The 17,864-nt window shown below is 41.3% G+C and overlaps 1 protein-coding gene across 2 annotated transcripts in view; it reads left to right on the top strand.

Moving 5' to 3' along the window:
- NPHP1 (nephrocystin 1) overlaps window positions 1-17,864 on the top strand; it is a 66,806-nt gene that overhangs the window by 11,679 nt on the left and 37,263 nt on the right. For both annotated transcript variants that reach the window (XM_075864476.1, XM_075864474.1), the window contains exons 3-6: window positions 9,800-9,873; window positions 12,268-12,328; window positions 13,967-14,094; window positions 14,775-14,964. In XM_075864476.1, coding sequence (XP_075720591.1) covers window positions 9,800-9,873; window positions 12,268-12,328; window positions 13,967-14,094; window positions 14,775-14,964 — 453 coding nt within the window. The remainder of the gene's footprint in view (window positions 1-9,799; window positions 9,874-12,267; window positions 12,329-13,966; window positions 14,095-14,774; window positions 14,965-17,864) is intronic.

Here is a 17,864-nt window from a genome sequence, read left to right as displayed (position 1 = left end):
CCGTGACATGTGAACGTTGCCTTAGTCTTAAAAATCGCATAACTTATTTTAAGTACATTTTAAAGTCCAATAGCCACATTATGATTGTATAGCTATCCATTGACCTCACACTTCATTATCTTTTTTTTTTTTTTTTCCAACATATTTTCCTCCAAAACACAGAAGTTGACACTCTCAGAAGAGATAGAGAAGGGAGGCAGGATAAGTTACAGCAGAATCACTACAGCAATTGCAAATATGTACCAACCTCACCCATTAAGCTGTCCATACAAACCTAAAATAGGGATTAGGGGTTACTGAAGTCGCCAGTGCCCAATATTTATCTGACTGTATCCGTTTCTAAACTGTATAAAAGTGTAAACAGAGCCTAATGTTGCTGATATTTTTGTAACTGGATAGAATGATTTGGAGGCCTCCCAACTTATCTGCTCGTCTAGTTTCATCACTCATTAGCTAGATCACTACCTATGAATTTCGGAGCAATTTTTATTGCTATTTGAATACCTAACTTGCTTTCTAAAGCTATGGCTTGTAAACAAATTATCATATAAGGCCTCATTCCCAGGGCCGCCATCAGGGCAATAGGGTTGGTACTCCCATCAGGGGATTGGCCACAAAAATTTAAAAAAATGGGCCCGCCCACCACCGCTGTTCCACTTTTCCCCCATTGGTAGTTAGTTTGGAGAAACGAACAAGCGCCATTATATTGCAGGGTAATGGGGGGGGGGGCCCTAATGCCTTGACTGTATGGGGTGCAGAAATGTGCATATTTTAGGTATTGTGTTACGTAGATATTCTCCTATAGAAACGTTCTCCGTGATACGACGTTCGGTGGAGAATGCCACTATGGTATCCGAGGCATATGGAAGAACATGGCTCCATACATTGCTGGGGTTCTAGTATACCGGCTTTGTACAACTCCGAGGTTTTCAAAGCTATAAAAAGCCATGTATATAAGGCCTAAAATGGCATTCTTTGCTACGTAATCAATTACAATATGATGCCGGTATATCGTTCACTTAAGGCATAGGGACTGGCTGCCATAAAATAGGTTATTCTGCCACTGCAAACATAGGTTCATCTCTGGCTTAACAAAAGTTCACCTATGCTTTAACTTTGACCTTTCCTTCAAATATTACTGTGCATTCCATGATGAAGTAGTGACATTAAACTTTATTCCATAGCAGAAAATGAGATGTTATAGTTCACCATACCAATGCAGGTTATTATTTAGTGTACACTATGGAATGCTGGTTATGTGAAAAGTATTCTATATATACTATAGAATTCAGAGAAATCTCCTCCCCAATCTGTTCCATTGCGGGTTGCTAATAATATGTTTATAATGATTACAGCATACTATTGCCATCTGCGATTACTATTGTCATCTGTCAATTGTAATCATTTTTTACATTGAGTAATTCTTCTTCTATGTCCAGTATTCTTCTTCCTATATCTAGGTTTGTATAAATTCTAAATGAACTTTTGCAGCAACTGTAGAGATTATATTAAGGAATTACTTATTACAGGTGGGAGCTAGGACGTTTGAAAATACAATCTGAAAATATAACCAGGCAGCTCGGGGATTGACAGCAGCTTTCCTGTCAGTCCAACACTGGACTATCCGCTGCCGATACAACAATTATGTCTTATATCTTCACGTCTGTTGCTTTCCCACTTGTAAAAAGAGCAATTCCTATAATATGAGTACGTTTTACAAAAACTATTTTATTAGTTCTTAAAATAGTTTGATCTTTTTTTGTAGTTCCAAATAGTTTGATATTTTTGTGTAGGTTCACCTATGGTGAACCTGCATTTTAAGAGCAAGAAAACTTGTGGCTATGAGACTCCTACTGAGGCTCATATGAAGTTCCTGACTTCTCGACTGAACAAAGCTATGTTCACACTAGCGTCATGGCTTACGACGTTAACGTTGTAAGTGACCGACACCCCCCTTTTCTGACAGAGGCTTCATACAGTTGTGTAAACAGAGCCTTAGATGTTCCATCTTTCCTATGATTGTTACGGAAGACATTCTGATACTCTTTCTGGGTTTGAAACACATAGGTCCCTATCTGCCCCACACAAGCCCAGCAGAGGTTACAAGGAGAAGCTTTAAGAAACGTTTCCCACATGATAGGCCTTTATACTTTCCTCTACCGGCATCTGTCGCTATTTTTGGCAAAATTAATATACTGTGGGAACAAAGACTTAATCCGCCTGTGAAAAAGAGCCCTAAGAGACTACCTTTTTGGGTACCTTTGATTACCATTGTCTTCTTTTTGGTGGTGTTTTTTTAATGTGACTATCCACATAAAAAATAATCTTGAAATGCAGTTTTCACACTGGCCACAAGATTAGTCGCAATAAACTGATATTTCCTGTTTTCTGCAGCTCACTTGCAGGCTTTTGCTGTATATACAGGCAGATGATGAGGAGAATCATCTCATTATAATAAGGCCCCATGCACACGACCGTAAAAACGCCCATAATTACTGGCCGTAATTACGGGCCCATAGACTTCTATTGGCCGCGGGTACCTTCCCGTTTGCGTACGGGAAGGTGCCCGGGCCGTTGAAAAATATAGAACATGTCCTATTTCAGGCCGTAATTACGGCACGGGCAGGCCCATAGAAGTCATTGGGGCTCCCGTAATTACGGGTGGCTAAGTGTGTGCACCCGTAATTACGGGAGCATTGCTAGGCGACGTCGGTGGATTTAAATTTTTTAATAACGAGAAGCAGAGAAAATGGCATCTGAGCGATCATGTGACCCTTTTAAGGGGGTTGGACATTATTGTGACATCATTTCCAGCCCCCCTTTTTTTACGGGTCCGTAAATACGGGTTAAAAAAGGACCGTATTTACGGCCAGAATTTTTGGGAGGGAAAAAATACGGTCGTGTGCATGGGGCCTATGAGGGTGGACGCATTAATGACCGCTCTATTTTATTGCTGAAAGACTAGATAAGGCCCCATGCACACGACAGTATTTTTATCTACCCGAAATACTGTCCGTAAATACGGATCAGTAGGCATCCATATTTCATCTATATATACGGAAGGATGTCCGTAAATGCGATCCGTATTCCATCCGTATATACAGAACGTACAAAAAGAGGGTGGTTACAAATGATGTCATCAACATGTTGCCTAGCAATGCTTCAGTAAATACGGACAGTTTACGGATGCACATCAGTAGCCATCCGTATTTATGGACGCTCCCATAGACTTCTATGGGAGAGTCCTTGCCGTAATTACTAACAAGAATAGGACAGGCTCTATAATTTTTTTCAGCACGGACGCCCATCATTGAAAATACTGAAAGGTGTCCGTGTCCGTGGCCAATAGAAATTAATGGGTCCGTAATTATTGTCCGTAATAACTGATGAAAAATACTGTAGTGTGTATAGTGTGTAAGGTAGGACACTATACACTATATACTCAAATAAGGCTCTGTATGCAGGTCTCTGCGGGAGGAGCTGTACGCCATCACTTCCTTGAGACTGTAAAAATCTATTATATTACCCTGTCAATTGACTGTCATGGCTGTCCTAGGAAAGGCTTTATAAATATAAAATAAATAACAACAACATAAAAAAAATAAACATTATTTATCATCTCTCTACGTAAATTTAATTAATGAAACTAAAATTAAAGACCCGAAACAATTATACACTCAAAACACTAGATAGAGACACATAATAATGTCAGACGCGTCTTCAACATCTTGTTTCCTGGTAGCAAAAAAAATAAATTGTTTGTACACTGTGCATAGTAGAAACAATATTAAAAGTTAGTGAAAACTGAAAAAAATAGGTAATATGTATCAAAGATGCTAGATGCTACAATTGCTATAGAGCCAAGTGGAGCTTCACATTACCGTATAGATGCAAATCTTACAAGGATTTCCCACATAAATACCTTTATATCATGTCAATTAGGCATGCCATAAGTATGATCTGTGGGCAACTGGCTGCCAAGACTTCCTCCAATCAGTTAGAGGGTTTTCCCATTTTGGACATTTATGCCATATCCTGTGGATATGCCATAAATGTCGAATAGATGCTGGTCCCACCTCTGGGACTCGCACCTCTCTCTAGAATTGTGCCCCCTGACCGCCATTCTACTTGCTCTCTGGCCACTGACTGATGAGGTGGTCGGGAGTACGGAAACAGCCAAGCTTGCCTAGCTGCACTGTTTCCATAACTCCCAAAGAAGTGAATAGGAGTTCCAGGAACAGAATAGCATAGTGAGCTACGCTGTTTCCATAGCTCCTGCATTCCAGAAACTGTAGCTCCGTGTTTTTGAACCCCAGACCACCACGTCAGTCAGTGGCCGGAGAGAAAAAGAAGGTGGGACGGGGGTCAAGGTGCCCCTTTCTAGAGATAGGTGTAGATCTCAGAGCTGGGACCCGCATCTATTGGACATTTATGGCATGTCCTGCGGATACGCCATAAATATCCAAGATAGGAAAACCTCTTCAAATGCCCAGTGGTCAAACTACTACCAATCACAGTTTTATGGTCTAACTGATATGCCATGAAAGTTTTTCAATCAAAAACCCCTTTAATATCAGAACAGAATCTAAAAAAATGAAATTAAGATACAGAGTTTGATCTATGTGTATCTTGTATATCTGACACATTCGACCTTTTGTACATTGACATTTTTGTAATGGGGCTGATCAGCAATAGCATATAAGACATTTGTAATGCATGCATTCGAGATAATTATGCAATAGAGAGAAACCAATGGCGGTGTTGCCTAATTGTCATTTGCATTGATAAAGCATTTTTTGGGTGTGATTTTTTTAAAGAACGTAAAGGGGCAATGAGTCATTGTAATTTATATGATACTAGGAGTGTCAGCACTGTGAGAACACATGACCACACCTTTATGTTACCCACACAACAGCTTCTAAAATCTGTTTAGGTATTCCGCCTCCTTAGACAAGTTAAAATGATGTTGGTATTAGCATTTTAATCAGATCCCTTTATTGACATGATTCCACAATTGCAGCCAGCTGGGATAATAGGACTAAAAACACCTCTTTAAATTTAGCCTGTTAACTTGTTCTCCATTACCGCCCTCACAGAGGTTGTCACCCAGCTTTCTCAGACTCCCTAGCACAAGATGGATAGCTGCATAACTGGGCAGATGCACATTCAGAGGAGTGGTTAACCAGGGTGACAAACCCAAATGGCAGCCAAATCACTTGACACACAGTTTTCCCAGAAACGGCTATATCTGAGATGCGCCAATCAAAGCGGAAATGTCAGCAACGATGCATATGTAAATGTCAAACTAGAAAATATATATAGCTGCTACAGTATAAAACTTATCATATCTTCTCAGATTATCAAGCAGTAGTTCCTGATATTATAGTAGTTGGCTGAGATCATTTACATGCCAGTAACACTATATTCCTAAATTACATTTGGTTTACGTTCAATGGGGCACATTAATATAAAGCGTAATTTTGCTGACTGTATTTGTGCGCCCATTTCTCACAATGTCACGTAGGTGATTTTGATGCAAGTATTAGAAAATGTTACTTTAGAAAAGTATCCTACAATGTAGGGCTGGTCTGACTTGGCATATGCTGGATGACAGTTTTTTGACTACGAAAATGTTTCATGTACTTTAGGGTCATACTGCGGATTTTCCGGAACGGATTTAGTTGCGGGAAATCCGTGGCATAATACTGTAGCAGCAAAGTGGATGACATTTGAACAAACCTCGTCCACACGCTACCTAAATTATAAGCGGAAAAAACGCTCAGAAATTGACCTGCAGCGCGTTTTTTTAATCCGCAGCATGTCAATTGTATTAGCGTAATCGCAGCTTTTTTGTTGCAGGTTTTCCTTATTGAGTTCAATAGGGAGTTAAAACTCGCAACAAATATTTGGGATTCCGCCGCAAAAATCGCAACTCAGGAAAAAAAATAATCTTATACTTACCCAGAATTCTGTGCTTCCTCATCCAGGCCGGCCTCCTGGGATGACGTTTCATGCCAGTTGACCGCTGCAGCATCACAGGCTGCACCGCTCACATGGGATGAAACGTCAACCCAGGAGGCCAGCCTGCAGGACATAAGAGGGATGCGTCGCCATGGCTACGTAAGTGTGTAAACTTTTTTTTTATGTGCAGTTTTCCGCAGCAGACATTTCGGCTGAAAAACTGCACTACAATTTGGTGCGGTTTTTCGGCTGGAATTCCCTCCGGCACCTAGGGCGGATACGCTGTTTGCTTTTACGCAGCGCAGCGTATCGTATCCGCCCAGTGTGAACATAGCCAAATTTATCACAGTGGCGCACGTGGTATAATAAATATCTCTAGACAGTATGGCACACTTTGGTGCATTTTAAGCCATGTCCCCTTTCCGCTAAGCCATGCCTTTTTTTCTAGACACTTTAGAAAATCATCTAGCGAGGCCCAAATATCAGTTCTTTTCGGTACAATCAATAATACATTTGTCTAAATTGATTTGCGCCCAAAAAAGGCGCAACTTTTAGGCCACAATTCCGGCGCAACAACAATAGTACTGTAGATACACAAAGATAACTAGACAATGCAAACTCCACAGTAAAAAATAACTAAAACAGCTCTAACAAGTCTCTGATGCTTTTTTTAAACAACACTAATCGAATATAATTATAAAAGGTAGACTCGGAGCTTTACTTCAGGTAGTGTCGTGTCTGTGAGCTCCATACTGTAGGGGAAATATGCTGATAAATCCTATTAGACAAATACTGCGATGGTAAAGCACTTTCCCTTCTATTAATGTTAACTTAAAGGATAAAAACATTTTTTGTCCGCACATCTCAATCTAAAAACTCACAGGAAATTCACTGGTACCCGACCAGTTTCACCTGCCGACTTCGTCAGGGGTGACCTTCAGGTTCCAGCCAGCATTTGTCTTTTTGTCCCGATATTCTCTGTCTTTAAGGGTATGTTCACATGCAGTAGCAAAATACGTCTGAAATTACGGAGCTGTTTTCGCCTGAAAACAGCTCCAGATTTTCAGAAGTTTTTTTAACAACTCGTGTTTTTCGTGGCGTATTTTACGAACGTTATTGGAGCTGTTTTTCAATGGAGTCAATGGAAAACGGCTCCAAAAACGTCCCAAGAAGTGACATGCACTTCTTTGACGCGGGCGTCTTTTTACGCGCTGTCTTTTGACAGCGACGAGTAAAATTACACCTCGTGGGAACAGAACATCGTAAAACCCATTGAATGCAATGGCCAGATGTTTGTAGGCGTCATGGAGCCGTTTTTTCAGGCGTAATTTGAGGCGTAACTGTTAAAACGATCCTAAAAGAACAGGAATGTTTCTTGTTCCCTGCATTGGATTTGCTGCATAGAGAAGAACGGCTCAGTCTGAAGGAATTAACCCCTACAAGCAAGACAAGGGCGATTGTGCAGTACTTAAAGGCTATGTACACCTTTGAAAATATACAGACGAGTCCAGTGTCAACAGGTCCTGTGTGTCTCTGATACGGAGAATCAACCTGTTCTCAATCACATCTAAGTTATGAACTTAGATATGATCGGTAACAGCTCGATTCTGCGTGTCAGGTTAACGCAGGACCTGTTGACACTGGACTCGTCTGTGCCGCTGACCTGACGGATTCAGGTCTCAGAGCAAGATACAGTTGACCACATGACTTTTCTAATGACTTGCTTTGGTATGCATTTGTTGTAGCTGAGATTACTGTTATGTGTATTTTTTGGTGTATTATTGTTATTCCTTGCTGCCGGGGTCTGTTCTACCCTTTGATTGTTTGTAACTTGTATACGACTTTAAATAAACAAATCGACCAAAATTTACCAACAAATGATAGTACAATGTGTCACTGTGTCACGAGAAAACAATCTCAGAATCACTTGGATAAATAAAAGCATTACAAAGTTTTACCTTATAAAGTAACACGTCAGATTTAATAAATGGGGCTACGTCCTGAAGTCCGAAATATGCCACGTCATTAAGGGGTTAAACACAAAGCATAATCAAAGGAAGTGAACATTACATCCTGCCTAGGAACCGTACCATAGCAACGGCGGTAACATATTGCCTACCACCATGGACATTGGGCACTCATGAGCTGTGCCTGAGCTGCAGTACCCAATACAGCCACATGGATGAGAGCAGCAGATCAACATCAAAAGCTTTAATCGCTTAATAGGATTAAACTAGAAATGTAAAAAAAATCGTGAAAATACAGTTAATAAAAAATGTAACACGTACAGGGACTGTTCATGGAGTTGTCGCAGTTATTATTTCTTATGAGTCATTGGGGTCCCAACGATTGGACTTGCACCGATTACTTATTAATGTCATATCCTAGGGATATGCCATCTTTTATTTGTGTATGAAATGCCATTAAGGAATATGTTGGTGCTATGTATATAATAGGACATTATTATACTTTTTATAGAGGAATGCAGGGTAGCATGGATCTCATTGCTCCTATGCAGTACCTCCAGGGCCGCCATCAGGGCAGTACTAGTGGTACTTCCATCAGGGGCCCGGCCACATGGCTGAAGAAAAGGGGCCTGCCGGGCTGTCGTCGCCCCCCCCCCCTCCCCGGACTGTCGCCCCCCCCCCCTCCCCGGACTGTCGCCCCCCCCCCCTCCCCGGACTGTCGCCCCCCCCCCTCCCCGGACTGTCGCCCCCCCCTCCCCGGACTGTCGCCCCCCCCCTCCCCGGACTGTCGCCCCTCCTCGCAACGTTCGCGCCCCCCCCGCAACACTCGCACCCCCCCTTGCAGACCTGTTGTAAGCCTGCATGTCTAGCAGGTAATGCGAGGGATTAATCTTGGGATATGCGAGTTATTCTTGTAGCTTTGAATTCTTTTGCCCCTATAAAAGTGGTGCTTGCATAGCAGGAGCAATCTAATACAGACTAGTGAGAATTGACGCTAGTCTGTTAAAGCGGTGCAGTGCATATTGAGCTGCCTGCGGTGATATAGCCTCCGCACCCCACACACAAATAATGGCTGTTTGCCATGATGTCTGCTGGACACGCGGGCTTGACAGACTGGTGAGAATGTACGCTGCTCTGTGAAGTTGTACATATTCAGCTGCCTGCCCACTCGGGGTGATGGTGTTGAGGGAGAGCGACACATAAAACCTCCGCTCCCCACACACTAGCAGCTGATAGCACGACCCCTGTTAGATCCGCAGTCTTGAGAAGCTCCCCCTAGAAATAAGTGAGAGCGACTTCTAACATTACTGCATTTTGGTCTGCTGTCTATCCGCTTGCTCGTTGTGATTTACGGATTATAATACTTTACCATTACTACAGCTGAACATTTATGTATCAGTTCTTGTTAGGTTAACCCATTAATTACTGCTGGGTTCAGTGTTCTAGAGCTATTACATTCTCCTAAGAGACACATGTGTGTGTCTATCTTGCGCTCGCTGTGTCTTTTGGGAGAGTCTGAATTGATACAATTTGACTTTCAGGTTACTCAATATTCACTCCAGCACCTGCCCACACTGCAATACACTATCTGTTGCTGGTTGAATACATAGTACTCCATTCAGTCATATTAATTCACTATCCCTCTCTATTCCCACTTGGCTTTTTATAAGGCTTTACATTACATTATATGCTAAGTGGGATCTGATACTATATAGGAGGTTCTACAAGGGACCGTTCACCCTATCCCTATATGGTGATTAAATATTACCACAGCCGGTCTTACAATAAGAGATTTAATATCCTAACTTCTTGCCCTCTTTTTTCTGTTCCCACATTCCCTTTCCTTTATATTATTATCGTTTGTGTTTTAGTTTGATGATTTACTTCAGGAGACCTTAGAAAAGGATGTTTTGGAACCCACAGTCGGGAAAGATGTCTATCACAGGTATTGTAATGTCAAAAAAAGGTATATGTCTATAATTTACAGTTGCCACCCCACACCTTATTAATACCCATTACATAATAGCCATAGGGGCAGATCCAGGATTGAAGCCTGGGGGGTGGAAAAATGGCAGCATGTGCCAGGGAAAATTTTGTTGTGTTTAGTCACTCTTGTTGCCACCCACTTAAAAATGGAAGCCACACCATCAACACAAATAGGAAAATCAAAGTGGAACATAGAAGCACCTAAAAATACGGTCAAGGACAGACCTACACTCGCTTTTTCAGTCATGGACAAGTGTATGCTACCACTATACAAACACCAATACCATTTCTACACCGGTGAATCCAGCACTGATCAGACGCAGTTACAGGTGGAATACATAGCAATTCAACAGCACTTGTCACCTCTCCTGACATTTCTGTTTTACTATTCCTCATGAAATAACAATTCTGGAGCACCTTTTCTTAGAACTGTATTGTGCCGTTCCTCTGTTTTTCGCCCTAGAAATGTTTGAAGAAATTGACAACTGGCTGTTACCATTCACGTTTCATAGGGCTGCGTCCCTACACAGTCTGACAGTCTCCAATCATCGCTGACGGTATCAGACTGTAGGGAAACATCCTCTTGATAAGGACAATGGTGACACTTAGGTAAATTAGGCCTGGACTACACAGAGACTTTTTGTGGCACTACTGATTGATTTTAACTATTGAATGTCAATGCAGTTCAGCAGATAGTTGTAGCTCTATGGTTAAAATGTATTTGTTTTGTTGCAAAACGTCTCCATTTAGGCCAGGCCTAATCAATACATTTCCAGGAGGAATAACAGAGGAACGTCACAACACAGAGTTCTAAGTTAAGATGCTCCAGAATTGTTATTTTATGGGTAATACTATATCAGACATGTCAGGAGAGGTGACAGCTCTTTTCTTTTTTTTTTATTATTTTTTGTAATTGAACTTGCTGCCGTTTTCCTCCACAGGTTAAGGCTGATTGTTGGGGGTCCCGGCAATTGGGAGACCACTTTATTGTAGTAGCACCCTTCTGACTAAAAGTGTCCAAAGTGGACAACCCCTTTAACTAGCATCCTCCGCAAAATAAAACAAAAACAAAGCAAATATTTGCTCTTGTCCTGTCTTCTCCAGTCAATATTTGCCACTACTGACATTTATGGCATATTAATTTCATGTGCCATAAATGGCTGATTGATTGGCGAGTCTGATTACTGGGACCCCACGATTCCTAGAAGGGTGTGCCCTGTAGCCGTTCCCAGTGGAGAGTTGCAAGGCCTATGGGAAAAATTAAAATAGCCAAGCATGCTTACTGAGCTGTTTCTGCATTTCCTATAGACTTCACCCCTACACCAAAAATTGGGGACCTGGCACCCGTTTTCTTGAAATCAATGGTGGTCCTTGTAGTCAGACCTAGTGTAACCGTGGGAAATCCTGTTTAATGTTTTAGGCCGTTTTTAATGGCCGTTTTCCATCCATTTGCCATCCGTTTTTCATGACCATTAAAAAAAAGGATGAATTTAATTTGTTGGTTTTATTGTCCAAATCCCCTGAAAACACCACAGTTCGCATGTAGATAGTGCTGCAATGACCCCACACAGTGCCCACATATAAAGTGCCATAGTGACCACATATAATGTGCCAGTGCCCTCATAGTGTCACAGTGCCCATGTGGATAGCATCAACCCCCCTTTATAGATAGCACCACCTCCCCTGTAGATAGCACCACCCACCACTGTAGATAGCACCACCCCCCACTGTAGATAGCACCCCTCATTGTAGAAAGCACCTGGCTTCTCCAGTAGCGAAATCCCCTGGCCAGAGCGTCAGCCGGGGATTCCGCTCTGGCAAGGATTCTGGACAGTAACGCCAGGGGCTTCTCCAGTAGTGGAATTGCCTGGCCAGAGCGTCGGCCTGGGATTCCGCTCCTACAAGGAGCTACAGCGGCGCTATGGGGGATGCCATCTATGGGGGGGTGGCGCTATTTACAGGGGGGGGGGGTCGGAGACTCCACAGTTGAAAGCCCGACATTACTGTCCATATATGGATAGTAATTTCAAGGGCTTGCCCGGGCTCAGCGCTCAAAGTAGTGCTGTTTATGGGGAAACCTCGGCCAGGATCAGTTTTTACCGGCCGTTACAAGGATTGTTTCCTAAAAAGCGGCCGGTAAAAACTGATCCATTGGCTTCTATGGGAGCCGTGGGGCCGTTAAAAAAAAAATACCCGTGTAAATACACCCATAGAACTCTATTGTTCTGAAAATGGCTGTGTGACGGCAGTTACAAAAACGGCTGTCGCACAGCCGTTTTTTACTGTCGTGTGAATGTAGCCTTACTCTGATGGGTTGTTAAATAATGGTTTAATACATCTCTCATTTGTATAGATGTGTTCATCTTAAGAATTTGGTCCAAAAAAACAGAGAGTTCCTTCAGGGGTTGAAAAAGGTAAGTAGATAATTTATATATTATTCTGTACTAAAAACATGTGTGTATCATACATAATTATGTATAAAGTATTGTCTCGTAGTTCACAACTGCATCTAAGTTAACGGGAATGGAGGGGGATATGAATGAGGAATACTTACAGACTTCTAATCTTGCAGCTGGGTCATTTTAAACTGCCTGAAGGAACGATTAAAATCTCTTTAATTATAAATTATTAAAAATGGGCCCTGTAGCCAATAGGTCTGATAACAGGCGCAAGCAGAAAGACCAGGTTATTGAAACAAAGTGTCAGGAGAGTGTTGACTCAATATTCCTGTTTGTTTATAAATGGCTGTTCTATTTCAACCAAATATTTATTTTCTCTTTTGACACAAATTCAGTAGGTTTCCCTACGCTTTTCTGCACCCCATATACATAGGGGAGCATCCTCAGGGGTAACACATTAATTAATTTGTATTGCCGTTCAGCACATTGCAGTGCTGTCAGTCTCTCCCGACGTGCATACGACACTAGTATTTGGCCGCGAGCGTGTCGGGAGAATGCCAAGTATATATAGGCTAAGTCCCGCCCCTCTAGTCGCATAATTGTAGCCGACTGATCTTTCTGCTCTCGACTGTTATCAGACCTATTGGCTACAGTGGCCATTTTTAAGAATTTATAATAAAAGAGATTTTAATTGTTCTTTCAGGCAGTGAATAATCATATTTTGAACGTATACACACATATCGTTTGGACCTGACAGTGGGTCATTTTAAATAACCTAGTTTCACAGTTTGTGGTTTAAAAAAAGTCATCTGTGCTTTAAGTTCAGCTCTTATATCCCCAGTTGATCCGGGGGAAAGACAAAAGTTCAGTTCAACTATGTAAGACATAGTACAATTTGCCTTAGGCCTAATGCACATGACTGTAGCTGTGTGCACGGTTCTTGATTATGGCACGAACAGCCTGAAGAGTGTCATCCGCAAATGCGGCCTGTAAAATGACATGTCCTATTTTGTTTTGCACTACGGGCAATGCACGGCCATGGAAACCACGGTCATGTGCATTGGCCCATAGGATATAATGTGGCCTATACTATCTGCAACTGTGGCTCCGCAATTGCGGGTTGTATGCGGACGCAAATGCACGGTCTTGTGCATGGGACCGTGGAAAAAAAAACCTCCTACCTGACCTCGTACTGGCAATCGAACAGATCCCTGGATCAACACTCTTTATTTTTAAATGGGTTTTCTGGATTTATGAAAATAAATCTTAATCATTATATAATAAAACCGTGTATCCAGTGTAGACAATACTAGGATTTGTTTGGGACCAATTACATACTTAATAATATCATCTCTTCTCCAAAAGTAAATATCTTTATTTTGGTCAACTTTTCCACATAACTGAGATTTATTCTATTCCAAATGGCTTATTCATTTAGTTGCTTTTCTCTGCACTTTCCTCGTTCCATGATGTCTTTTTTATGAACTGGTGGCCCCTTCTACCATATACTTTTAGTTCTAGGTGCAGCTAAATTACATTATAGTAGTATTAAGTTTATGACCAGTACTTACACCTATATCTTCAATGTTATAGTAATTTTAAGTTCTGCTTTTTAAAAGCGAAATATATTTTTGTATCTTTCTCTACCTTTAGACTGATGAACCAGGGCCTGTTGGGAATTATGACCAGAGAAAAGAGGATGAAGATCGGAGATTGGTGCAGTTGTCTCACCAGTTGCAGAATCTTGCAAAGACTTTAGCACATGGAGAAGAAGATATCAAGTAAATGTTATTATAAATACTTAATACCAGTTTTCCCCTCAAAATCAATGATAGCTTGAAGGCTATGTACACTTTTGGAAAGCTTTTTTTTAAACTTATTATTATTATTATTATTATTATTATTATTATTAAATCAATGTTTTAGGGGACTCTAAACATTTTTAAATATCTTTTAATAAAAATGTTGTTTAGTTTTTCCGATACAGCTTAGAGACACACAGCACCCGCTCTCAGCCAAGCCGTCAATTTCAGCTGAACTGACGGTATCAGCTCATAGCGAATGATACAGCTTCTATAGAGGATACATAGAAGCTGTATCGAAAAAACGAAACAATTTTTTTTGACAAATTGATTTTTTTTTTAGAATCACCTAAAACATTGATACAAAAAAAAACCCTTTCATTAGTGTGCATAGCCATGTCTATTGGACATTTATGGCATATCCTGGGGATATGTGATAAATGTCTGAGATGGGAATACCTCTTTAACTATAAAGTTATCTGTGTTGTCTTTCGGCACAACCTGCATCAACTTATGAAAGGATATATTGGGAATGTCTTTAATGTCCAGGAGATATCCCACAGTATGTATTTCAGTGCTTGGCTGTCAATCAAGTGTATTATTCTTATGTTCTTAGAGCATTTGGAAAAACCACGGTGTTCTCTTCTTTTCACTACTAGAAAAACAAGTGAAGTAGAGGAAGATGAGGACGAGGATGAGGTTGAAGAGGATGAAGAGGAGGAAGAGGGTGAAGAGGAGGAGGAGGAGGAGGAAGAGGAGGAAGAGGAAGATGCCTTAGATATAACTGCAAAATATTTTATCACTCTTGGAGATTTTCAAGCGCAGCAGAAAGAAGATTTAACATTTCAAGTAAGGCTTTTCTCATTTCTTTAAATTGCATTAATGTAGGGTACATAAAATCCTCCACTTAAAAATCTGGCTAAGGCTACATGGGTTATTTTTTTTATGCAACTGTGATAATAAAATCACAGTTTATAAATTTTGACTTTTCCATTTAGGAAATAATAGAAATTATAGTAATTGTGTCTCGCTCAGTTTAGTTTATTTATTGAGTTGTCATCAGTTTTTATTATCTGCTGTTATAGATCTGTTTTGTCTTCAGTTGTCGTCCATTGTCTTTAACTATTATATCTAGACAACGGAGCGCTAGAGGAAAGAAATAGATGCAGAGGATGACATTACTTCTTAGCCATCACATATATTATTTCACGTATGTCTATGTCTTCAAAAACATCTCTTGTCACACCCTTTGAGGTGTGAAAAAATGCCAAATAAATTCCCATTAAAATCCTTCTTTCTCGTTAATCATTGGAGAACACAGCATCATGGGTATATGCCCCTGCCACTAGAAGCCGACACTAGAAGGAAAGAGTCTTGGCTCTGTCTAGGCAGGCCATACACACTGGTTAATTCAGTTTTTAGCCTGGTATTGTAGGAGGCAAACACAATACCCAGGTCTACTGATATTTTTTCTTTTAGTTGTATTTATTTATTTTCTTTCCTTAGCTGCAGATGGGTTTACAGCCTATGTCAACCCCCTGCGGTTGTCGGGAAACCATGCAGTCCTCTTCTTTGTTTCTCCCTCACCGCCAGTCTCTTAACTTATATTTTCTCCTTCGGACAGTTTCCCACTATATGTGCGAGGTTACTTAGGAGGTGACTCTGCGTGCACCAAAAGAAGTCAGTTTCCGGTTTTATGCGGGACGCTGGCCTTTCTCGCTGCATTGTTGTGGACTGACTTTCTAATCTAGCCTCCGGCTTATGTCTGGCCTAGGCCACATTTTTTTTTTTCTGTTTTGGCTCAACCCCCTGCCTATCAGTTGTTCCTTTTCAACCTACTGCCTTTCTCCTCGAGTCTGCTCTTGATTGGGGGAAGACCTTCTCGGGAAGCGGAGTTTGGGGGAGGGCTTAGGTCTCCTGATCGACTTTATTTTCCAACGGACATGAGGTCTCCAGCTCTGCAGAAAATCATTTTCTGGTGTCATCCTACTCCTTTCTTAATCGATAGGGGCACACAGCTCCAGGGATCTGCATTGTTTGTTTCTTGTGCTTTCCCAGGGGCTCATTTTCTTTTCCAGGCATTACTATTTGTTTATTTTCCCCCTTCTATCATGTCTTTTCCTCGGGAGGATTTTAGCAAGCAGCCCATACAGGTAGGCATGGCTACTTTTTATACCTGTGGCGGTTGTGATATATAATTTATAGGCACCCCCTAAATGGGTGATGTCTTTTGCTTAAACCCTAGGGGACATTTCCAGACTATTCCAGTCCACGGTGCAGTCTTTGGAGTGTTTGCCCTCCCAGATTGCGGCTTAGCTCAGGGGCCTTGCTTCTTTTCCTTTGGATAATACTCAGTTTACTTCTCGCAGTAGATCCCATGAGTGGTGTAGGGGTGCCTCGGACAGGTCTTGTTCCTTGTCAAGCTTTTTTCATGGGGAACCTATTGCAGTCTTTAATGATCAGGTTGCCTCCAATGTGGATCAGTCTCTTTTTTTTCTCAGGTGTCTACTGATTCAGAGTCAGAACAGGAATTGCAGTTGTCAGCTGCTGTGCAGGTGTTAATATGTGCTGTATGACACATTTTGCATGTAAGGGATGATCCCATCTCCTCTTCTCAGGAGAAAGCACCATTACAGCACCAGGTGTACAACTAGCTATCTTCCCCAGACCATAATAAATTTGAGAAGTTAATAGTCACGTAGTGGAAACATCTGGATGTTGTTGTCTTGTTGTTTCTTAACATGGAGATACTTTGTTTCCTTTTGTCAAAGATATTTTTAATATTGCTTCATTATGTGTGAATGTGATTTAAAGGTTAGACAGCTAAAAACTATATGGCTTGCAGAGAAGAATAGATGTTCTATTTAAAGAGGCTCTGTCACCAGTTTAATACTTTATCTCCCGCCTAATCTAATAAACGCTTTGTTGTAGATAACTACTGGTTTTTTTTTGTTTGTTTTTTTTAAACATGTTTATTAGTGATAAAGTTCTGATAATTTTTACATTTATGCAAATTTTTTGTAAAAGCCCAACTGGACGTTTTTGTTTTGTTTCACCAAGTGGGCGTTGTAAAGGAACTTTACACTGAAGGACCTGCGGGTAAGTGACATCACAGCTGCGAATAAAGCTGGGCATGAATGAAGAGAAGTGAATGACGCCGATTGGTCAGCGTCATACACTTTTCTTTACAACGCCCACTTGGTGAAACGAAAAAAAACCACCCAGTTGGGCTTTTTCAAAAAATGTGCATTTGCAAATTTGCATTTGCTGTTTAATGTGTAGGAGTTAACTGAACTCGCTTTTAATGCTTTAAAATTAATTTTTGAGGCAGCCCGCTTTAATGCCCAAGCCTCTCTTAATTCTATTGTGATCCGGCACTCGGTTTGGCTGAGACCTTGGGCAGCAGAAAAAGTGTCCAAGACGGTCCTGATGGGCCTTCCTTTCGTGGGTGGCAGACTTTTTGGTATACGTCTGGATGAGATTATTTTTGAGGCTACAGGCATTAAGAGCTCTCTTCTCTCCAGTCGCACCGTTTTCGCTCATTTCCTAATGTCTTCTTGGTGAGATCATTTTAAAGACCATTTACAGACCAGACAGGAGAAGAAACAAGACCAACGACTCCAGTCTGCCATCTTTCAAGCCCAGACTAACTCGGCAGCCGCAGCACAGTCACCTGAGGCCCCCCTTTAACAAGTCACCTTCAGCATGAAGGTGTTTTCCCGCTTACAGTGGATGTCCGAGTGGGGGGG

Source organism: Rhinoderma darwinii, chromosome 4 (assembly GCF_050947455.1).
Source record: "Rhinoderma darwinii isolate aRhiDar2 chromosome 4, aRhiDar2.hap1, whole genome shotgun sequence".
In the NCBI taxonomy this organism is placed as follows: Eukaryota; Metazoa; Chordata; class Amphibia; order Anura; family Rhinodermatidae; genus Rhinoderma; species Rhinoderma darwinii.
Note: the sequence above shows the minus strand (reverse complement) of the source record. Positions and strands in the feature narration are given on the sequence as shown.